This window comes from Prunus dulcis, chromosome 1, assembly GCF_902201215.1.
Source record: "Prunus dulcis chromosome 1, ALMONDv2, whole genome shotgun sequence".
Classification (NCBI taxonomy): domain Eukaryota; kingdom Viridiplantae; phylum Streptophyta; class Magnoliopsida; order Rosales; family Rosaceae; genus Prunus; species Prunus dulcis.
In genome coordinates this window covers 39,616,890-39,640,265 of record NC_047650.1, presented here as the reverse complement: position 1 = coordinate 39,640,265, position 23,376 = coordinate 39,616,890, and the positions used below count along the sequence as shown (strand labels likewise).

General features: G+C 36.9%; 3 protein-coding genes and 1 non-coding gene across 6 annotated transcripts; 3 read left to right on the top strand and 1 right to left on the bottom strand.

Moving 5' to 3' along the window:
- The first annotated feature begins 694 nt into the window (after positions 1-694).
- LOC117630372 (probable pectinesterase/pectinesterase inhibitor 20) lies at positions 695-2,618 on the top strand. Of its 2 annotated transcripts, XM_034363115.1 has the most exons (3): positions 743-1,344; positions 1,447-1,745; positions 1,862-2,553. In XM_034363115.1, exons 1-3 carry the CDS (start codon positions 743-745, stop codon positions 2,551-2,553), a joined length of 1,593 nt encoding a protein of 530 aa, XP_034219006.1. The 2 variants fall into 2 exon arrangements, with proteins under 2 accessions (XP_034219001.1, XP_034219006.1); XM_034363110.1 differs by having other exon boundaries at positions 695-1,745; positions 1,862-2,618.
- Positions 2,619-6,525: 3,907 nt separating this feature from the next.
- TRNAS-GCU lies at positions 6,526-6,607 on the top strand. Its single transcript has one exon. It is a non-coding gene; the product is annotated as a tRNA-Ser (tRNA).
- Positions 6,608-8,868: 2,261 nt separating this feature from the next.
- Positions 8,869-10,427, top strand: LOC117630361 (mitochondrial uncoupling protein 5-like). Its single transcript, XM_034363100.1, has one exon. It carries the CDS (start codon positions 9,339-9,341, stop codon positions 10,296-10,298), a length of 960 nt encoding a protein of 319 aa, XP_034218991.1. The 5' UTR covers positions 8,869-9,338; the 3' UTR covers positions 10,299-10,427.
- Positions 10,428-10,700: 273 nt separating this feature from the next.
- Positions 10,701-23,057, bottom strand: LOC117615240 (rho GTPase-activating protein REN1). 2 transcript variants are annotated; one of them, XM_034344292.1, is made up of 23 exons: positions 22,842-23,057; positions 22,569-22,655; positions 22,285-22,368; positions 21,630-21,743; positions 20,926-20,993; positions 20,757-20,835; positions 19,803-19,950; positions 19,079-19,198; positions 17,633-17,710; positions 17,132-17,187; positions 16,953-17,031; positions 16,095-16,179; positions 15,708-15,951; positions 14,914-15,105; positions 14,021-14,338; positions 13,740-13,789; positions 13,225-13,285; positions 13,064-13,147; positions 12,695-12,808; positions 12,445-12,614; positions 12,258-12,327; positions 11,720-11,860; positions 10,701-11,390 (listed from the first exon to the last, which is right to left on the bottom strand). In XM_034344292.1, exons 2-23 carry the CDS (start codon positions 22,596-22,598, stop codon positions 11,034-11,036), a joined length of 2,742 nt encoding a protein of 913 aa, XP_034200183.1. In that variant the 5' UTR covers positions 22,599-22,655; positions 22,842-23,057; the 3' UTR covers positions 10,701-11,033. The 2 variants fall into 2 exon arrangements, with proteins under 2 accessions (XP_034200183.1, XP_034200184.1); XM_034344293.1 differs by lacking the exon at positions 11,720-11,860.
- Positions 23,058-23,376: the final 319 nt, after the last annotated feature.

Here is a 23,376-nt window from a genome sequence, read left to right as displayed (position 1 = left end):
TAGAATGTTGATTATATTATGTGTACCTAACACGTTTAAAAAGCCTAAACTTAATCCCTATCTAAGTGCATTGGATCTAATTGACATTGAGGAATGTTAACTGTATCACATTGCAGTGCACCAAATAGCTCTTGCAATTTAGTGGTATTTCTCTTATATATCACATTACTCTCACGACAATGTTAGTTGTATTTTTTACAGAGACTAAAACCCAATCGCATATATATATATATATATATATATAGCGAATCATAGGTTATTTTCATTTTGATTCAATAGAAATTATCTTTTTCAAGATCACTCTTAAATCTCTGGATAATAAGACAAAATAGGGAGAATTAAGCTTCGTACAAGTATCATTATAAACATATATTTGTGTTTGTAGGTTTAAACATATATGAATATATGGTTGAGAAAATGTCAATAGGGTAGGAATACAAGTTCATTAATAAACCTAATTAATCAAGTGGATCATCCGACACTACTTAACATCTACGTGACACCTACTAACTTCCTCTCTCTTTCCTCAATTATCTAGTCAAGAAGCAAAATAAGCCTACCAAAAAAAAAAAGAAAAAAAAGAAGAAGCAAACTGAAGAGCTAACATTGAGCTTTGGATAAAGTCATGCACTTCCAAATACAATAATAATAATATTATTAAATTACTTCCTCTTCACTATATATGTAGATGTAGACCCCATGACCAATTACACATTCCTCAAAACTCTCTCTAGCTATAGCAATGGCTTCTAAGCTTTTTTCTCTTGCAACATTTACATCATTTCTCATAATCTTCCATTCCCTTAGCTCCCCATCTTTAGCAGATGTCCCTCTAGACACTCCTCTCCCACCAGAAACAATTTGCAAGTCCACTCCACACCCTTCCTATTGCATATCTGTCCTTCCCCACAAAAATGCCAATGTCTATGACTTTGGCAGGTTTTCTGTCCAGCATGCACTTTCCCAATCCCACAATCTCTTCGATTCGATTGAAAATCATCTTCAACTTGGCTCAGTCTTGCCACAGCCTGCAATCCAAGCACTTGAGGATTGCAAGTTGCTTACATTGTTGAACATTGATTTCTTATCAAGCTGCCTTGAAACTGTCAACAAGACAAGTGGTGTTCTTGCTAGCTTGGATGCTGATGATGTCCAAACATTGCTTAGTGCCATTTTAACCAACCAACAAACTTGTTCCGATGGCCTTGAATCTCTGCCTTCTTCAGCTGGCAGTCTCATCAATGATCTCTCTGCCTCAATCTCTAACAACTCACAATTGTACAGTGTCTCTTTGGCTCTGTTTACCAAGGGTTGGGTGCCTAAGGACAAAAATGGAGTGCCAAAGCAACCCAAGAGGCATCTCCAATTCGGGAAGGGACGCTTGAACCTAAAGATGTCAAGCCAAGCTCGTGCAATTTATGACGCCGCTATCAATCATCGGAGAAGAAGACTTCTTCAGGTAGGAGATGAAGAGGTTTTGGTTAAGGGCATTGTGGTTGTGAGTCAAGATGGAAGTGGAAACTTTACCACCATCAATGCTGCCATTGCTGCTGCACCAAACAACTCCGTTGCAAGTGGTGGCTACTTCTTGATATATGTCACTGCTGGTGTTTATCAAGAGTATGTGTCAATTGCATCAAACAAGAAGTACTTGTTGATGATCGGAGACGGTATCAACCAGACAATCATCACTGGAAACAACAGCGTAGGAGATGGCTCGACAACTTTCAACTCTGCCACTTTAGGTGAGTTAATAAATATTCTTAATTCACGGTCTAATAACATAACATGCCAGATTATGACATTTGAACTAAAAACTATTATAGAATGTTTAAACTCACAAACATCTTGGTCAATGCAGCTGTCACAGGACTAGGGTTTGTAGCAGTGAACATTACTGTTCGTAACACGGCCGGACCAAGCAAAGGGCAGGCAGTTGCACTCCGAAGCGGGGCAGATTTGTCAGTTTTCTATAGCTGCAGCTTTGAAGGCTACCAAGACACCTTATACACACATTCTCTCAGACAATTCTACAGAGAATGTGATATCTATGGAACAGTTGACTTCATATTCGGCAATGCAGCAGTTGTTTTCCAAAATTGCAACCTATATCCTCGTCAGCCAAACAAAGGGCAGTCCAATGCCATCACAGCTCAAGGTCGAACCGACCCGAATCAGAACACGGGGACTTCAATCCACAACTGCACCATCAAACCGACGCCGGATTTGGCTTCGAGTAATTTCACTGTCAAGACCTATCTAGGGAGGCCATGGAAGGAATATTCAAGGACAGTTTACATGCAAACTTTCATGGGTAGTTTGATTGATCCTGCTGGCTGGCTTGCATGGAGTGGAGATTTTGCTCTGAGCACATTGTATTATGCTGAGTACAATAACACAGGCCCTGGATCCAACACTACAAATAGGGTTACATGGCCTGGCTACCATGTGATCAATTCAACCGTTGCTGCTAATTTTACGGTGACCAACTTCTTGATGGGGGATAATTGGTTGCCTGCGACTGGTGTGCCTTACACTGGTGGATTAATTTGAGTAACTTGTTAAAAAAATTGTTGTCTGTAATTTTCTCATTTTGATGTCATTGTTTGAGGAAGCATATTCAGATTTGCTTGCTCTCTTCTTGTAAAATGTGGAAGCATTTATCTCTTCTAATTGGAAATTAATGTGTGAGTTCATTATGAACTTCTAATAAATTTTATAGTTTCTTTCTTCTGGGATTCAAATTGACCAAGGGCTCATTTTGGAGTGATTCTGGATAGGCCATAATCACTTTTGGGAAGAAGCATCTCTTATGTGTTTCTCCATATAATCATTTTTAGTGATTTTAAGTGATTCTGGGGAGAAATGTCTCCTATGTGTTTCCCCATAAAATCACTTAAAATCACTAAAAGTGATTATATGAAAAAATGATTTCTTCATAAAATGATTATTAGTTTATCTAGAATCAATCCCAAACGAGCCCTAATAATTTTGAGCTTGATAAGTTAATATTCTATGTTAGCTCAGTCAAAGATCAACTAGCTCGTTTGAAATTAATATTGGGTGGAGTTTTCGTGACTTTACGCGGCTGAACGTTGAATAAATTGAATTCCATAATTTATAGTCAATAGGAACACAACTTGCTGTTTACAAATACTTGTTAATTGGGATATGGTAACTTATTGTAATGCCCACATATATTTCCTTCATCTCAATCTCCTCTTAATTAGTTTCACTAAACCTGTTTAAAATATGTTAATATCACACTAAGTATGTCATGATTCAATTGTCTACTTTTTAAGTAATTCTCAATTTATTATTAGAGAATTTTTTGGGTGTGAAATAAGTATGTCGACTCATGTTACATGTGCATTTATTAATATCTAAACCCTAACTAAATTAATACCAACCATGTTACTGTCATACACAATAATTTTTCGAATGAACGATGAATAGCTCAAAACAAGAGTAAATCCAATCCAATAGATAGTAAAAAACTTAGGTTTATCCTGTTTGTAGCAATTGTTTCCAACATTATGATGATCTTTGGAAATTATAAACCGAAAGTACAGTAAAAACTAGCAAAATATGCCAAAATGGAAGTTTGTCCAGACCGAAAGTATCAAAGTTTTATACTTAAGTAGCCCGCCCCCCCCCCCCCCCCCCCCAAAAACATTATGATGATCTTAGGCATGGTTGTTGTTTTCTTCTTCTCTTCTTTTTTTTTCTTTTTTTCTTTTTTTTTTTAAATATTTAAATTTTTTTTGAATTTTAAATTATTTATTTTCCCGTATGAAATTATAAAAGTTATTGGTATATATATATATATATATATATCTCTCTCTCTTTATCCTGTAAGTCAAAGTTACAAATTGTGGTAGCCACGTCTTTGAATATTCCTTCATTCATCTAATTCTTTTGGCTATAATGTTCTGGTTCCCAATCATTGAATTATATTTTTGAAATGAGGTTGAGAGGTTATGATGATCTAATCCCGACCATAGCAAACATAATGTCATTTTTATTTTTAAAATTTATTTTAATAGACCAAATCGAATCTCTAATCAAGCTACAAAAGATTTAACAATTTAATTAGTTACGACCTACCCACAAACACATTGAACTTATTTAATTGTCAATAAAATTCTAAATATATTATTTGAGACTTGTTAATTATCTTGCAAGGAATTCAGTCTATGTTTTTTTTCTTGCCAACGTTAGGAAAGAGGGAGAGGAGAAAATTCACACACACTGGTGAGCAAACCGAAGGCCACAATTTCATCTATGTTCTTTTTTTTATAGCCCAGGACCACTTTAGAGCACATCAAAAGTCTAGACCAATCTAACTAACACCCTAAGGCCCTGTTTGGTTCATGAAACGGATTTGAGGGGAAATCACCTCATATCTTATTTCTCAAGGGATGAGAAATGGAGATTCATTTCCCATGTTTGGTAATCCTGGAAAAGTAATCGAGAAATACCCCACTTTATTCCTTTCACATGTATGGTTTGTGTAGGAATGTAAAATAAAGTTTGTTTAATTTTATAATTATACCCATATGAAATCAAATAAAAAAAAATGCATTTAGAATTAGAATTCTCATCATGAATTGAATTCAACTTATAGAGGATTCATGCATTTACTTCACATAAAGGAATTGAAAAGTAAGTGGGGCCCACACAAAATTAGGAATTGAATTCCTAATTTTGGAGGAATTCAATTTTTGGGTGGGAGGTGGTATTCTAATTCATGAAAAACTAACCCATTAGGAATTCATCTTTTTTACTCATTATATTCTCACACAATTTTCAAAATTTCAAATTTGCCATCTACTTTAACCCAACAACGAGGACATTTTAGTAATTAGTACCACTGATATTCCAATTCCGTATGGTTTAGTAAACGACTTTAATAGAAATCCGGAATTTAATTATCCTCAATCCAACTCCTCCTTAATTCGATTCCTCATAATCCAATTATGGTTATTAAACATACCATTAATGCTATATTTTAATTCTAAATTGTTAATGAGGACAATATGGTCATGAAAAATGTGCATTTAATATTGGCTCATTTTCTCCAACTTTCCCATAGGGAGGAAAACAAAACCCAAAGGGGAGGAGAGCTTTACTTTCCCCCTTACTTTTTCATGTGCAAGGCAACGATTTCTCATGTCTATATTTACCAAACATGAGAAAACAATTGATTTCCCATGAACTAAATGGGCCCAAGAATGTGATCAAGGTAAAATATAAATGAAGAATGCAGAATATATGGAATGAAGTGAAATTTTTCATAGACAGGGTGTATGCAATATTTCTCTATATCTCTCGTTACATTACGAAAGAGATGAAAGAGATAATGTTTGACTTTGTAAGCCGGTTGGGTGGACTGATTCTCACTAGAGTAACTTGCAAAATCAGAAGCAAGTTGCAGGTCCAATGTTCAATCATACACAAACCTTGTTTATTACGTCGGTGAGTTAAGAAAGACTTAATGCATGAATACCAAATCCAATGGAATAGCGATTGCATCAAAGACCAAGTCCATGAGATCAAACAAACAAAATCTAAATCCAAGTTGCCAAGTTGGTTGGGTCGGCAGCTGGTGATTGGATCCATATTTGTATGCATAATTTAGTATTTGTATTTTCAATTTAGTCAATTTGATTTGTCTATTTTACTTTGTTAGTCAATTTCGTCTAATTAAGCACTCTTAGCCACGATTGTATGAAAACTAAATACTTAGAAGAAGAATTGACTTGAGCAGATTGAAATTATTGATTCTCACATGAGTGGATGTGGAGTGTGGACACACCTACATTTGTCCTTTCTTGAAATTCATTTAGAAATATCATAATGACCCATGTGTAATTTGGTGTGTGAGTCATTCTATAGTGATGACTTTTATCTAAAGTTCTTAGATGAGATCCTATCTTTTAACCGTTGGATCAAATTAAACTAACTAATTTAATCTAACGATTAAGAGATAAGACTGTATCTAAGAATTTTAAATAAAGTCCTCACTATAGAATTCTACACTAGTGATACGGAGGTTTTTCTGATAGCTTCGACATTTCGTATAATTCCATTGGGTATGCAAGTCTTCCTCCTAATGGATTCAAACTGCTAGTTACACAAGCTGTGCAAAGAGATGCCAGGCCTTAATTTGTTTTTGTCTAGCTGGGGAAGCCCATTCATTGTAGTTACTTTATATTGGGCATTTTGGCCCACATATTTCTTTCTTTGTATGTTTTTACTAAAGAACCCCTTTATTATTTTCCTTCCCTCTCCTTTTCTTCTTCATTTTTTGCCCGCATGATGACAAACCTTTTAACATTTTAACTCCTTATTTTGGTCCAAAAATCCAATTTCACTCCCAATATCACTTGTATTCAAATATATATATATATATATATATATATTTATATATCATTGGGCTTGGTCAAGTACAGTAATCCAATATAGTCCACGCTTCACAAACAAGGGTTTATATAGAATTGAACAACAAACACTAACAACAACGACGCTTTGGCCGAGTGGTTAAGGCGTGTGCCTGCTAAGTACATGGGGTTTCCCCGCGAGAGTTCGAATCTCTCAGGCGTCGATTATTTTATCAAATTTTTTTTTCCCTGGGCCCCAAATTGAAGATACGTTAATTCCACAAACCACAGCATATCAATTTTCACACTTGAAAGTTGAAACCAATACAAATAGTTTGAAAGTTGATTGCGAAATGGAGACAAAAAATTGAAAGCCCAAAATTAGATCCACAATTAGTGGCAATTCATTGGGAAATGGGAAACGGGAAAAAAATGGAAAGAAGAAAATTAGATCCAGAATTAGTGGCTAGGCTTCCTCAGTTCCTACCTCCCCAGCTCCCCAGCCTAGTTTCTTTCCCTTTCCCATATGGAGCTTCAATTCAATTAGGTCCAACCAAATTCTGATGAGATATGATTATGCTATATATATATTGGTCAACCACAAAAATTAAATTCCTTGAAATCTTTTTGGTGGTGGATGTCATTTGCTCATTCATTTGTGGCTATTTTTTATTTGACATCTCTCATTGATGACCTCAAAACTTTAGCATGGCCAAGGGAATTTTGAGTTGATCAAGTGAGAATAAAAAGAAATGAATAAAAGCGCACATATTCAATATCTGTGTAATATTCTCTCAAGTGGGCAAAGAAGAAAACTACTAGATTTTTGTGGGGGGTTCTCTTCTCCTCCACACACAATTGAGAATTGACATTGAGAATTGACTGTGAGTCCTGGAGTGCTTTTGAAGCTGAGGCTGGTGTGGAAGATGCTTCACTCTCTTTGTTATGCATGCTCATGTTCATCCCCTTTGAGAAAAAAAGAAGAAGAAAAAAACATCATTAGAGATCAATTATGGGTTTAATTATTATGCTTAAGGCACGCATAATCAATTATTATTTTCTCAAAATGGTTGAATTTAATGTGAACTAGGATCATTTGTTCACGCCAAACACTCCTGAGATAAGACCATATGGTTTTCCATATTAATTTTTCCACACCCAAATGGACCAAAGTTTTCCTCTTTGATAGTGATGCCATGAGCAATTGACAACCAAAGCAACTCGGGAAAGCAAAACAAATAGGAAATGTAAAGGGATGATACCGATGTGGTTTCAGCAACAATTCTCCAATACTTTCACTAAATTAATCTTTCAAATACTTATTCATAATCTCATTATTTGAACCCTTTATTTATTTATTTTTATGTCCGTATTAAAGGACTTAGATGAATATAGTGTTTTCAACAAACATTAAAATAATGGTAATGAAAAGCAAAGTGAGTAAACATTTCCAATTTGGTTGACATATAGAAATGATGCTTAAGGGAATACCTAAAAGTAGAGTGTGGGTCTGACTCCTTGGCAGTGAGTTTGTTTTTTTGCAAATGTGGATTAGGTCAGTTAGTGGAGGCATTAAGATTAGATTATCTCCCTCTTTATAGATTAAATTAATTTAAATTAGTTTAAACTATATTATTTGTATATTCTAAAAAAGAGAGTATGAGTCGGATCTTGGCATATGAAATCAAACGGACTAGAATTGAGGTAGGGGTTTGCCCTAATTCTTTCGGATGCTAACACATGAATTCCCAATCTGAATTTATAATCCGACCCATGTGTGAAGTGAAATACAAGCAACATATAAAATATTCATGAAAGAATCTCTACGCATATCATTACTAATTTTCATTAAACAAATTATGATTCTGAGCTTAAACCTCACTTGAAGAGCGATCATTTTCCATATATAAATATTTAGTAAATTTAGGTTTTAGCCACACAAAAATTTCACTTTTGGAAAAAGTTAAAATTTTTCCTAAAAAGACAGAAAAATCCCTCAACTTTTAAACTAAAGACATGCAAATGTAAAAAATTCTTTAGGAAATCCAAAAATAAATAAGGGTATTTTTGTCTATTTTTGCTTCTTTTAAAAATATTACTCTCTCATTTAGCCTCGTTCAAAATGTCCCTAAATATTTTCCGATAATGAGAATATAAAGAATAAGTTTAACGCGTAGTAGATGCCTGAAAAAACCCGTCCAGAAGCCAAGGAATTTTCCATATTCGAATAAATAACGTGTAGAATTTTCAACGTTTCAAAGACCCGCCTCCTAGAACATTGGGAAGGCAGCAGGCTGACGGCTGTCTAGGGTTACAAATTCAAGCCTAATTAATTTAATTTAATTTTTTATGAAGCGTAGAAGTCAAGCTCAAGCCTAGTAAAAGCTAGCCAACACACAAAAGGAAATTATAAACAAAATTGAAATTATATTTAATATAATTCCATAAAAAGAAATGAAATGATGTTTTCGTGGTCTTGTTAGGGCAGCAACCTAAAAGGAAAGGAAAGGAAAGGGTCCCTGTCATCAAAACCCAAGCGCGTTGGAGAGAGCCATCCAACCGCGCGGCGCATCTGGCATCTGCTTCTTCCCTCCACTTTCTCTTCTTCTTCAATACCTTACTTACTGTGTGGGTGTGTGTATATATATACACTCCTCAGCTCTCTCAGCCTCAACTCACAACGGAAACCCCAAACACAAACCCATTTGGCAGCAGATGCTTATGTCTCAGAGGCCCAACGTCCCTCACTCTTCCTCCATAGCCTTTGCCCTCCATTCTCACCTCCGCATCTCCAGTGAAATGAACCCTGCCTCCTCTTGGTCCTAACCCTAATCTCCCTCTTCCCATTTCCTTCTCTCCAATTTTGCTCCTCTGTTTAACCCCATTCTTTCATTCTTTCAATTTTCTAACAACCCAGAAGAACAAAAATTCGACCATTGATTCTCACTTGAAGAAATGGGTGTCAAAGGTTTCGTTGAGGGAGGCTTAGCTTCCATTGTTGCAGGCTGCTCCACCCACCCGCTTGATCTCATCAAGGTCCGCATGCAGCTCCAGGGTGAGAGCAACAGCGCCGCCGCTCGGGCCCCACAGCCCGTCCACAATCTCCGCCCCGCTTTTGCCTTTAATTCCCACTCTGCCACTCTGGTGGGCCCATCACCACCACCGCCGGCCCCGCCTGCACGCGCGGGGCCCATCTCGGTCGGAGTTCGCATCGTCCGGACGGAAGGCGTCGCCGCCCTATACTCTGGCGTCTCCGCCACCGTCCTTCGCCAGACTCTCTACTCCACCACCCGCATGGGCCTCTACGAAGCCCTGAAAGTCCAGTGGGCCGACCCAAACACCGGAAACCTCCCCCTGACCCGAAAAATCCTCGCCGGGCTTGTCGCCGGAGGAGTCGGCGCCGCCGTCGGCAACCCAGCCGACGTGGCCATGGTCCGGATGCAGGCTGGCGGCCGCGACTACAAGAACGTGGTGGACGCGATCACGAAGATGGCGAGGAGCGAAGGGATTGTTAGCCTGTGGCGCGGGTCCAGCCTCACGGTGAACCGCGCGATGATCGTGACGGCGTCTCAGCTGGCGTCGTACGATCAGATCAAGGAAGCGATCCTCGACAGGCACTTGATGAAGGATGGCCTCGGTACCCACGTGACGGCGAGTTTCGCGGCGGGGTTTGTGGCCTCCGTGGCGTCGAACCCCATCGACGTGATCAAGACAAGGGTGATGAACATGAAGGTGGAGCCCGGGCGGGAACCTCCTTATAGTGGAGCCCTGGATTGTGCATTGAAGACTGTGAGGGCTGAGGGGCCCATGGCCCTCTACAAGGGCTTCATCCCTACGATTTCTAGGCAGGGGCCCTTCACTGTGGTGCTGTTTGTGACGCTTGAACAGCTCCGGAAGGTTCTCAAGGATTTTTGAGTTTTCCAACCCAAAGACGACGATGAAAAATAATAATAATTACTATGATTGATTAATGCAATTTTCTATTTTTCGTTTGGACAATTCAATAAATTTTCAAGTAATATATAAACCCAGTTAATGATTTAATGGAATCTCAACAGGTAATTAACAAGTGAGTAGCACAATACATCAACAAAATCAAAATTGGTTCTTTTAACAACACTTTGACATAAAGAATAAGATTTGATAGTTTTCGTATGATACTTCGAAAAAGTCATCATGCAATTGAGTGGAAAATTTCACTCAAATGAGTTTATGGTCCGGTGATGTGGGAATTGAACTTTGATCATGTCCATTAAAATTAAAAATTTATAAGCATAGACTAAGCAACTGGAATGGAAATTACACAACGCACACAAATAACTGGGCAATTCTGCTGTCTCTGTGGCAGCATAAATGAACAGTTTGGGGGTTGCAAATAATTCAGTTTTACATCAAGGAGATGCTTCATATCTGTACATCCTGAGCATTAGAGGGCTATAGGGGGGTGCATGGACTTGAGCAGCTATTTTGATATAGGCATCAAATGCTCAATTAAAAAAAAAACCAAAACCTATTCAATGAACTTCCTCACTCTACTCTGCACAATTTGGTCCATGTCTAGCAGCAATATTTTTCTTCTTCTATGAAATAAGAAGATCCCATTTGCCAAAAAAACTGCCCTTGAGCCTTAAGAGAACATATAAACATTTGCTATGATCTAGAGTCCGCCCTTGGAGAACCGAAAGTTTTAGTCTCTACGATTCGACCTTTCTCCACGCTAACGGACAGATGGCTTTCTGATTTTCCTCTGTCCAGGCTATGCTGCTGTTGGCTTTCTGATTTTCTGCCTCTCTCTGCGTACGAATGACTCTCTCCTTTTCTAAGCTTCTCTGGCTTTTCTGTGGTTTCCAAGCTCTTGTCTGAGTATTGGATTGATTGATTTTTATCCAAATTTTGGGCAGGTTGACCTGAACCTCGGCCTTGAATTTCATTTGCTATTTGGCTTCTCCGCTCCTTCAAAAAATTCAGTCGCGACGTCAACTTTGTTATTGCTGAAGTTGTGCCTCCCTGTTATGCACAGGCAAAGAGGGATGTAACTATTTCTAGCCTTGTATCTAGTCAGAGAAATAAATAAGCTCATCCAGCAGAAACATGAGTAAAATCCAAAGCAGCAAGTAAGCATAAAGTAGAAATTGGATTATTTTTTAGTCTATTTAATTGGTATTGTCATCCTACCCAAAAAAAGAGAGCAAAGAAACCTTAATAAAAAATCATCATCGGGCAATCTGGCAAGATGCGGTATACGCATGAAAAACGAATCTTCAAATATTTGGTTACAGTTCTATTGAACTAGAACAAAACAAACCGGAGCCAAAGTAAAATAGGACGAATCCTACCTCACCCCCTGTACCACTTTTCTTGGAGTTGCTTGGAGCACTAGGCTTAGGCCCCATTGGCTCTACAGCACAAGAATCGGTTGGCAACACAACCGACCGATACTGGCTTCTATGTTTTTCTGCTCCATCTGTTTGAGTATCCTGTTGAACCATGCCCATAAATTGGTTTAAACGAAATTACTACTTTTACTTAATCCACTTTTGCACAAACTGCTCGCTCAAAGATTAGGCTCCATTTAGCTTAAACATAATCCACTTTTGATCTAGAAGTTAAAATAGAAGTAAACAATGATGTTGTAACTTGTAACTACAGCTCTTCAGAGCCAAACACATTCTCTGAGCAAGTTTTGTCGGTTCATATTATTGTTCTTGAAATAAATCAGTCTGCTTCACTTTTAGGTTAAAAAATATTAGGCAATCAGTTATCATTTGTTCTTCTCTTAATCTATCTTCTCTTTGAGGTTAAAAAAGTGTGTAACTTAAAGTCAAGCAGTGACCTTTGTTCATGAAGATATCTCAAATGTCAAAATATATCTACCTTACTTCTTGATGATTCATCACGTGAAGGGGCTATGGCTTCACTGTCCTGTTTTTTATCCATCGCGTTCCTAAAAACAAGACACAAAAAAGGGGAAAAGAAAGTGCAGCTAAGTTACCAAAGGATGACTACATAGAAGACAGGGTGATCCAACAAGAAAGGACCACCAATTAACTAAAGATCTTACGGTTTTGCATGAAGATCCCGATTGTGTTGGGACAACGTGGATGCATCAGCCATAGAGCCATGGTTTCGCTCTCGTTGTTGGTTAAGCTGTACACCTAGATCATCAACCTTCTTCTTCAAGTTGGCAACATTTGCCTCTGCCTGAGCTATTTCATGAAGCCCTGCCCTTGTCTATAGCACATTCTCAAGTTAACCATTTGGTGAATAATGAAAGATCTTATGCCATACCAGTTAAAGGACAGAAGACTAACTTTTTCATCAACAGCGGCTAAATTGGGTACACATCCTCCAGAAATATGAAGTCCTGCTTCAAGAGCTGCTGTTAAATCCCTCTCCTTCTGTAACTCTTCCTGTAGCCTTGCCACCTGCGAGTACGTTTAATGTCCAATAACAGTATATTATTAGCTTCATCATCATGGCTAGTTACCACTGAAGATCTCAACCATTCAATAGAAACTAATTATTTAATAAGCATTAGATTCTATGGATAAAGAAGCATTTAAAACTTCCTTGCCTGTACAAAAAATTAAAAGTTCAATATGCGAAAGACAGGGAAAATAAAGTAAAGAAAAGGAACCATTAGAAAAACCAGAAAATATATTCTCCCCTATGAAACTTACATCTTGCTCGAGAGCTAGACGACGCTCACGCAAGGCTGTCTTCTGTCTTTCCAAACTTGCTTGCAGAGCTGCATTCCCTTGAACCTGTAAAGGAAACTAACGACTTAGATATAGAAAATTCCAAATAACTTGATACAAGGTAACTGGAAAGAGAAATACACCTCTTCTGCAATTCTGTTTTCCAACTCCGATTTAGTAATCTCAAGCATCTGGATTTCATCCCTTCATACAGGAAGAAAACTAGCTGTTAGAAATAATTAGTCGAATTGAAAGGGCTGAAGATTTTTAAAGTTACAACTTTGCTACAAACATATTTTCCTGTTAGTCAAATAGTTGGTAGTTAGTAGTTATAAGTAATAATGTAAAAATCACTGCATCCTAAATGGCAACACTAATGGTACATCAAGAGTAAGTAAATCACTAATGCCTTTAGCAAAAAAGTAATATTGATGTTGGGGTCATGTGCCACCATGATCAAAATCATGTGTTCTATATATTGTGTACATGCGTGCATGCTTCTGTATATATTGATAGCTCCACTTCCAGAAATAACATCAAGCATGTGACAGAGGGCATCCGCTGACACTAAAAAAGATACAAGGACGACAAAAAAAAAATTATACGCAAGTTTATACGAGGAAAGTAGTTCTACAGATATGAAATATGCATCACTTACTCCTCCTCAAGGCTGTAATCGATGGATTCCATTGAAAGGTTCTTCTTTGCCTGAACTCAAAATCCCCCCACCCCCCAAAAAAGAAAAAACCAATAAACAAAAGACCTCTGAATACAGTCACTAGATTAGGATCATACACATGCAAAAGTAGAAAATGGATAGGGTGTATGGAATAATTCAAAGTCCTTTCTTGGATAACCTAATCTAGGAAAATATAAATAGTCATAGAAAGGCCTAACAAGCAAGGCATCATATTACTACTCCAGAAAACATATACTTACAGCAGTACGTCCCCAAGCAGTACGACCTCTTGTACCAAGTGCAGGTCCATTGGATATAGTTGAAGATTTTTGGATGGATGGAAGACCATGAACAATTGGCTGCTGCACAGAACTTGTTTCTCTAGAAACATCTCCTACTACAGCAGACTCATTAGCCAGCTCTGCCGAATTATTTTTACTTGAAACCAGTTCATTCTCATTCTTTTGCACATCATGTTGAGGCTGCAAAGTTTTAAGTGAGCTTGACGACAACTTCTGAGCATTAATATTATCATCTCCATCAAGGGACTTGGAACCTGAGCTAAAACCATCACCATCCTGCACCCTTGAAGCATTTAGTAACATGGTAACCAAATTTTCCATCTCTTATTGTTTCTTGAGCAAACAAAATCACTAACAAAATGAAAATAGAATCCATTCATGAGAACAGAAGGTTAAAAAAACATCACAGCAACCATGCAGAAACTAGAGTCACACCATCACAGCAACCATGAAGAAACTAGAGTCACAGGGACACAACATAGTACAATTTGTTGAAGCGGGTGAAAAGCCTAAAGAAGTGGCCAAGTAAGATTGTTTTAGTTTGGGTATTAGGATCAAATCATAAGACAAAAGAGCTTGAGGACATAAACATAGCAAACAGTAAATATATTATTATATATGAAAACTTCCAAATTTGTCTCGCAATGGACTAGCAACAGCAAAAGAGATGAACAAAAAGCTGGATGCATAGCTAATGGAAACTATGCAGAGGCACCAACTAACTTGAAAGAACGAAATTGTCTTGTCAAGGTCTGGCACTAATGGATTGAAGGATTAACTAGGCCAGGATCTTTTTATCATCACAACATATGTGCAGTTTAATGATAAAGTCAGAAAGTATAGAAATGAACCTTATCATTATGCAGATCACTGTGTCCAGAGCCGCCACTCTCACTGCATGTTCCATCAGAAACAATTTCAACATCATCATCTGTTTCTCCATCAGTTTCATCATCATAGTAATCGCCTTCGTCAGATGCCCCTTCGGTCTCACTTTCACTCTCTTCGGTGTCACTGTATAGTTCAGGGGAGAGATCACCTTCCTGCAAATACACTAGTATTTATGGAACTCAAAAGTACAGACCCAAGGTGAAATAATCAATGACAGAGGTGTGAAGAAAGAACTTGATTACTTGATTTCAACTTGAAAAATATTGAATATTTTCAACATTATAACATTATAAAATGACCAGTGAATACAGATCATCGTATTGCACGGTATAGATTCCAATTTCACTTAAAATGGCATTTAAAAAAAGACTGAAGGGCTGATGCCAAGGAGACAACACCTGGATAAGACCTTAGAACAAAAAGGAAAACATTTTATAAGAAGATGGACTCCTTATAATGTGAGGTCAAAGTCCAAACTATTTTTCTGAAATAATTCCAGAGTGGGCTATGTGAACAAATAAATTGAGAAAGATACTAAGCAACGAGAGAATGTAAACTCTTCAAGCTAATTAAGACAATTGATGGAAACTAAAAAAATATTTGTTTGGATACCAACATTAATAAAGAATCCCATAGTCCAACACTAACACAAGCTAGTGTACGAGAATGCATGTAATTTGCTTGTGACAAAATAGGAGGAAGTATTATCATAGAAAAGTAATTTTTTAAAAGTAAAAATCTTGTTTGAGCGTACCCCAAATATGTTATCATACTCCTCCAACAAAGTAATAACGATTGCTTGAGCATGATTAGCTGCAGCAGCGGCTTGCAATAGTTGAACCGAACCATCACCCCCCATATCAAAATCATTATCAACTTCACAATCTCCAGCTAGGAGTGGACGAAGAAGTAAGGGTGCCATGCAAGCTGCCACAGCTGAGCAGCTCATTCGATTCACAGCTTTGTGCGCAGCCACAGTTTGCATCATCAATAGAATTCTGAACCAGGAAAAGAGACAAATTAAATCATACCAAATATAACTTGACACCATATACAGGCAAGATGGTAAAGCAAGTGAAATGTAGTTTGGGTATTGGATCTAAACAAAAATCGGAAATAATGATAGCAACATAAAAGTAACCTTTGCAATAAACGACGATTTGGCTCCGGGAATGTATCACATATTGTTGTACGCATAGCATTGATTCTACCACCGCGATCATTACCTAACCATTGTGAAATGGCTGTTAAAGGAAATCAAATGTAATAGTAAAATAAACCCAGTGTAATCTTATAGAACAAATGTTGCAATGTACTCCATTGATAGATTCCAAATTAACTAGAGTGTGAATTTCAGCCACTTGCTTACAACGGACCTAAAATCTAAATTAAATTGGTTGAAATGTAAAACTTATTCTCTGAAGGATTACCCACTCATACTATGGCATATAGTCTGTTAGAATATGAGTGACCAACCCAAGAACAATTGGCAATGACTAGGGAGGTCCAAGATCCTTTAAGCACTAATGCAAAGTTTCCATTTTCTAATGTGGGATACTCTCAACACACCCCTCACTAGTGGTGTCTATTGAGCCTAGCACCTGTTCAATTTTTATCGGGTGGGAGCATATGAGGCCATTTGGCCTGACACGTGGATACTGTACTATGATGTAATGTTAGAACTAGAGTCCCTAACCCAAAACCAATTAGGGTCAGTGGTTCAGTATTTAGGCTGTAAGATTTAGCAACAACAAAATCTTTAACAAGTGCTCGCTCTCTAAAGCAAGCTAGATAGCCTCCAATCACTAGGTTTCAAATAACTTTTCCCCATTATTCGCCACTCCAATTTCACAGAACAATAAAATTAAAGGGTATGAAGAGGGTGTTAAAGAGACAGATGATATGTTTTGCCCAACCTTATGACACAATACATATCCTATGGTCATAACTAAAAGGAATAAAGAGACAGATGATACGTTTTAAATCAGAAGCATCATACCAGACTTACGGAAGGCTTCTAGTAGTGCATTGCAGCAAGAGGCAGGGACCGGAGAAGATGGCAACTCCCGAAGGACATACTGCAAATTTGCATCAAGACAACAAATATAAAAACAGCTTTCAGAGCATTCGATCAACTGAATGAAGAAATCAACATTTTGTGTTGTGACAAATAGATACCTTGACACAATCAGCAATAATATGTGGATCCTCCTCAGGAGAAAACTCAACTTTCCCTGATTCATAAAACATAACGCGAAAGTATCTCAGATATTGACAGTGCACTCCAACAGAAAAACATATCTAATATGAAACTACCATGTAAATACATGACTCTGGCTTCCTTGTTTACAGAAGATCATAAGCCAAGAAGAGATAAATTACTATAGAAATTAATTTTAAAAGGACAGTCCTGAATCTACAGAACAGATGAAAATTTTCACCACAGGTAGAATAAGATTAAGAATAGAATAAAAATTTCCATGACCAACATCTGGCATATGGCAAATGAGCTGTCGACTTCTTAAGCATACTTGTTAAAGAGAAATTAATGGTCAGATGTGCAAAACATAATGATGAAAGAACAAACTCTGCAATAGATATATTAAACAATAAAAGTAATTAAAAAAAGAAGAAGATGATTTAACACCAAATATTAAATAAAAGAAAAGAGATACTAACCCTGTTCATATTCTCGTACTCGACTTTCAACATCATCAACATCTGCAGCTTGCCGTAAGATCCCTTCTACTTTGACTCCTATTGATTTCCACCAAATGATCAGATTCATATATCGAACAAGTAAAAATAATAATTATAACCAAAACTAATAATGGAAAAGATCATACAGACACGAGATTGTTCATAGTCTATCTACAAAGCACCCTCAAGTGACAGCTTCAACTTAAGAGCCTTAAGTATAAATATGTTAAATTTATAAAAATCTGAAAACATTTATACCTATTAAATCCTTGTTATGCCAGTATTAACCAAAAAGAAATAAAACTGAATATAAACAAAACATCAATGAAATATACTAGATTATAAATACACAACTTGTGCAAGGGTTAAATTTAAATTTCCAAAATAAAAATTGAACTGAAACACACCTTAAGTTATAGACCTATTAAATCCTTGTTATGCCAGTATTAACCAAAAAGGTGCGATTTATTCAACAAAAGGTAAAAGTATAAAACCACTAAGGAAACCAAGAAAATAAATATCACAGCAAAATTTTAAAACAAAAAACTGAAGCCCTTAAGAAGAAGAAGATGCCTTTCAAGGGAAAAATTAAGCCAAGAAACTTTTTGAATTTTATCAAAATATTTGTAATTTATACAACTCTCTCTCTCTCTCTCTCCCTCTCTCTCAAATTTTACAACAATCTGTCTCCTCTCTCTCAAATTTTACAACAGTCTCCTCTCTCATTGTCTTCTTGTCTTCACATCCTTTTCCTCTCCTCTCTCTCTCTCTCTCTCTCTCTCTCTCTCTCTCTCTCTCTCTCTCTCCTCTATTTCTCTTCGTCTACTGTCTCCTCTTTTATGTTGAACCCCTCCATTTCTCTTATAACAAGGAAAAAAGATACTGTTTAAGCCAGAAAGCAGTAAAAACAAGAAAACAGCCAATATCCGTGGGCTGCTGCCAGTTTCCAATTCAGCTGGCTGGTTGAATTTTTTTCACCAATTTTCATACTTTCCCATTTTTTAGGTACAGAGAACCATTTCTACTAAATCCCAGCAGGAAATCTTATGTCAAGGCATTGCTTGACCACAAATCAATACACAAACAGACAGAGATATTGAAAACTCTGTAATTAACTGCATGCATTAAAGGATACAAAATGAGTGTTCTATATCACAAGACCAATGATTATAATTAAAGTACCAAAAAGGTCAAAAATACATCCAAATCAGAAGACTAGATACCAATTACGGTGTCTCCGACAGTGCAGGCATTAAAAAAAAAATCTCAAAAGCATGAAAAGACCAATCTACTAAAAGAACTACGAATATATTTCTTTATATTCAGAAGAAAAAATAGGCAATATAAATTAAGTCGGTGCACTATATTGAATACAATTGTACTACTAAGGTGAGGTGACATGATTGTGAGATAAGGAGAACCCACCATATTCTTCTACGAACCTAAGGGCTTTTTCCAAGAAAGATGGAGCTCCATCGACATCTTCCAAGGCCAGCAAAACAGGCACCCCAATGACTGTAGATTTTGCAGGCTTTTTCTCCTTTGCTAAAAAGAAATACAAATGCCAATATTTCAATGAGGTGGAATAAGCAAAGCAAAGAAATTAATTCAAGTTCAAAATATACAATGCAAGATCCCATCATAAGAAAACCTGTGCTACAGGATTTCATGCTTAATAGATTAGCCATGATGAACATTGAGTACCAGAAAACTAAATATGATGAACTTTGATTTCACTATACTGCATACACAACTCAAATCTTTGTATTCATAATGCAGCAGAACCCATCAGTGTACAATTGAATTTGGATAATGACCAGAAGTTCCATCAATACTTGTCGACTTTTGTTATCTTACGATAATGGTTGCACTGAAATTCTAATAAGTTTTAAAAAAAAAAAAACGTAGTTCAAGTTGTCTCTTTAGATTTTTCCAGAGAGATTTTACTTAACCAGTAGAAAGTAGAGTTTCTGCATACCACATAAAGGCCAAATAAATATGATAAAGGCTCAGGTAGTGTAATGTGTAAATGGTTTAAAACCAGAGTTGATCTTATGCGACTACGCTAACTGAGGAAAGACAAATCCACACAGCATAGCATAAATATGTTAAACACTATGTCTAAAGCATCATTATAGGAAGAGCATACACTGGTCCAAAGAACCATCGACTGAATCAGTCTTCTCATTCCCCAATATACCATTTTGCCCCATTGCATGAGCTCCACCACTTGGGGCTTGTGCCAAAGCATTCTCAAGTGCAGTCTTCCACTCATGTAGATCCTCCAAAGTTTCAGCCTGCAGAAGGAAGAGGTATAACCAATACGTCAGCAGCAGATAGCGAGACCACAATAGCCTCCATATCTAACTTTGGTCAAAAGGTTTTCAAACTAGTCAACTTCTTTTGTCAACTTCTCAATGTTTTCCCTACTTTTACAAAAGTGTTATGCACAGGTAGTGTCTTTCTTCTTCCCTTGAAGTTCTAGCTTGGGCACACAGCCGATGCAATTTCCTCAACAAGTTTGAAAAAATATAGATTCATATTTGATAGGATATGGTAGAACCAAATATAAGTTCCTTTAAACAATAAATTTTTACATTCTCTAGACAGGAATATGTAGAAAATATGTGCTCAGATTGTCCTTGTATCAAATCATGCATCGCCCTTTATATATGGAAACATTAAAAAAATGAAGAGATAGAGGAAAATGTAGAAGCACAGATTAACCCAGTTTTGAAGGAGTTTCCTTTATACATATACAGGAAGGAAATTTATACAGGACCATAGAATATTTTTACAGAAAGGAATCATATTTATCCATAAGCGAACAGCAGATTCTATGGCTTCTATGCATGATTAGTCATATAAAGACTAGATTACATATGATTTTTATGAGGAATTTTTTTTCCCAGTCAGTTGAATATGCTGTTTCATGAGAATCCTGCTGAAAGATCCTGTTATGGCTTGCTCTAATTAACTTTTCCTATTTGCAAAAAGAAAATGGAGAAGTTGAAAATCTAAAAGTTCCATTAAGACAATAGAAGCATTTTTCAAGTTTTCGACCAAGAAACAATTATAGTAGAGACAAAAGGGAAAGACATGCCTTAAGTGTGAAAGCTCGTCCATCACGGCCATCCGGAAATAGCACGGTCAAGAGTTTCTTCTCTGCTTTGACAACCACACTAGAAAAATTTACAATTAAATGCTGTGAGGTTAGCAGTCATACAAGAGCAGAATAGCAGATAAAATCCAATTCAGAATTACAAGCCAACCTGCCTGAATTGTTGAGGTCAATACCACCCAGGGTCAAATTCACTTCACTCCCCTTTAGAGCAGCACTCTGGCAATGCAATTATAGTAGATGAAAGTTGAAACATTTAAAAAACTTATTAATGAAACAAGCATGAGAGAGAGAGAGAGAGAGAGAGAGAGAGAGAGAGAGAGAGAGGACCATAGAAAACACTGTCATTAAATTGATACAGGAAGGCCCATGTTCCTAGCCCGCATTTAAAATAACCACATCACCTACCAAAATATGATTCTTTTTGGGTTTTTTCTTCTGGTATATGCATACAGAAATAAAAATATTATGAAAAAAGGCATTGGCTGGCCAACACATGTCAATCGGATGAATGATCTGACACAATAAAACTCCTGCAACAGGACTAGAGGGGACATACTATAAGTCCTAACATGAAGAGTTTCTAGGCACCATGCTTTTGCCAATGAATGAGTTCATCCACTTTTATGAAATGAGTGCTCATCATTATCGCATTGCAAGCTTTTTCATAAGAAAAGCTCAGTGTAGCGCTTAATGACAATAATACGTCAAATGTTTCCTTGCAGCCATTTTGCTGTGATGAAAGATAACTAATTCCTTAGGATGTCAAAATATTTACGGATAACACAAGAAACAGACAAGAAGAAACAGATTTAAGCACATGCACACACTATTTACCAGAAAATAACTACTTACTGGATCACTTCTGAAAAAAACCAGCGAAGTACGTGTTAAAATAAACCATCTTTTTTTCCAAGATGTCCATCCAATTCCTTTCGATGATATAAATAGTGGCCCACTCTTGAAAATCTGCAAAACAGTGTATACTTCAGAATGGTAGTTTCACTTCGGTGAACCCGGAAATTTTTGAAAAAAAAAAGAGATTATATGAAAACAAATAGTAAAGGGCATTATTTCATCCTCATTCATCTAAATTATTGATCACCACCTAAAGTCTCGAAAGCTTTTGTCTTTTGGTAAAGGCTGAGGTTATGCAACAATATAAAGCTATAAATTCTCTGAGCATTGCAATCATATGTTGCTGTTCCTCTTAACAAACTTTATCCTTAATATTTTAACTGCAAAGAAAATATACAGTCAACAAATTTGTTTCACATGTGGTATATTAACAGAATATACATACAAATTCTAAGTTTCAATATGAGCCTATCAACTACAATGGCAATAAAGGAAATGGCGATGATAATCAAGTGATGATAATGATCCCAAATCCCGATAATGACAACTATGTTTCGTGAACTCACTGATAACAGGCTCATACAAACCAGGGATAGTATGAAAATAAACTTCAGCCACAATATTGTTATGATTGAAGATAACATGACATTACCGTATTGCCACTACGAGAAGGCTGTGATTCAGGTCGATCAGGGCCACCAGGCGGGGGAGGAGGAGGAGGAGCATTGCCTTCTCCCTGAAACACACAACCACCATATAAATTTCCTTTCCAACAAAAATAATGCACATTCGAATTGTGTCTGTATAGTACATTTGTGTGACTATGCATGTACAATGTTCATGTGTGTTCCTTCCTATAGATTCAAGCTATTGACAACAACAACAAAAAAGCAGCATTTGTCATAAAACAGGAATATAATTGAACCATAAACGTACCTGAGGCGTTTCCGCGATTCGGTTAGTCATCCTCTGAATCCCAGAGTTACAGAAACATATCCCACATGGATCCACACCACCCCGCGCCTACATTGATCAAAACTCACAATGTAACCCAAAAGATCAAACCCAGAAACCAACCAAACCAAACCCACAAAAACAGCAAAAAAACCAAATCAAACAAGCAAAACCATGATTTATTTTCCAAAAGTAAAACAACAAAAACAGAACAATTCACCAAAGGCCAAAGCTTTTGAAATGAGAAAAACATACCTTGTATAAAATATGAAGAAACAAATTGAAATGTGGGTTGTTATTGATTTGGAAAGAGAAGATGATGAAGAGGACAAGGAAGAAGCTTTTGTGAGAGTCTCTCTCTTCTCTCTTTTGTTCTCCTGAGAGATTAGAGAGCGAGAAATTGTTGTTTGTGTTGTTGTGTTGTGTCCCCAACAGAAACAAACCTGGGTGGTGGTCAAGCAAAGCCCATAGAGAACGGGCCCTCCGAATATGCGACAGTTGTACACATCACCCCTATTCTTAGTCTTCTTCAACGTGTTGGAGGGAAAAACGTGCAGGGGCCTTTTTGGTATTTCACTCCACCAACTCTCTGACTTTGTACTTTCTTTTAAGGTTCGATGTCTGGTCCTCTAATTACGTCCTTAAAATATGGCAAGCTTGTCCATATCCCAAAACAAACTTGTCAATATATTGTGAGTTACAATTCTAAGCTAACTCATCTAAACGCATCGTAAATTATTGAAAATAAATGTTTATGCTACATATTATTACATATTTGAAAGGTTTTTAT

What these genes read in the sequence shown, in the direction of transcription:
- LOC117630372 (XM_034363110.1), top strand. Translation starts at nt 743, where the DNA reads ATGGCTTCTAAGCTTTTTTCTCTTGCAACATTTACATCATTTCTCATA. An exon ending in TTTCAACTCTGCCACTTTAG is followed by an intron (nt 1,746 to 1,861) that starts GTGAGTTAATAA and finishes TGGTCAATGCAG; the next exon opens with CTGTCACAGGACTAGGGTTT.
- LOC117630361 (XM_034363100.1), top strand. Translation starts at nt 9,339, where the DNA reads ATGGGTGTCAAAGGTTTCGTTGAGGGAGGCTTAGCTTCCATTGTTGCA.
- LOC117615240 (XM_034344292.1), bottom strand. Translation starts at nt 22,598, where the DNA reads ATGACTAACCGAATCGCGGAAACGCCTCAG. An exon ending in AAAACAGAATTGCAGAAGAG is followed by an intron (nt 13,148 to 13,224) that starts GTGTATTTCTCT and finishes TTTCCTTTACAG; the next exon opens with GTTCAAGGGAATGCAGCTCT. An exon ending in AAAGTGGTACAGGGGGTGAG is followed by an intron (nt 11,391 to 11,719) that starts GTAGGATTCGTC and finishes TGTGCATAACAG; the next exon opens with GGAGGCACAACTTCAGCAAT.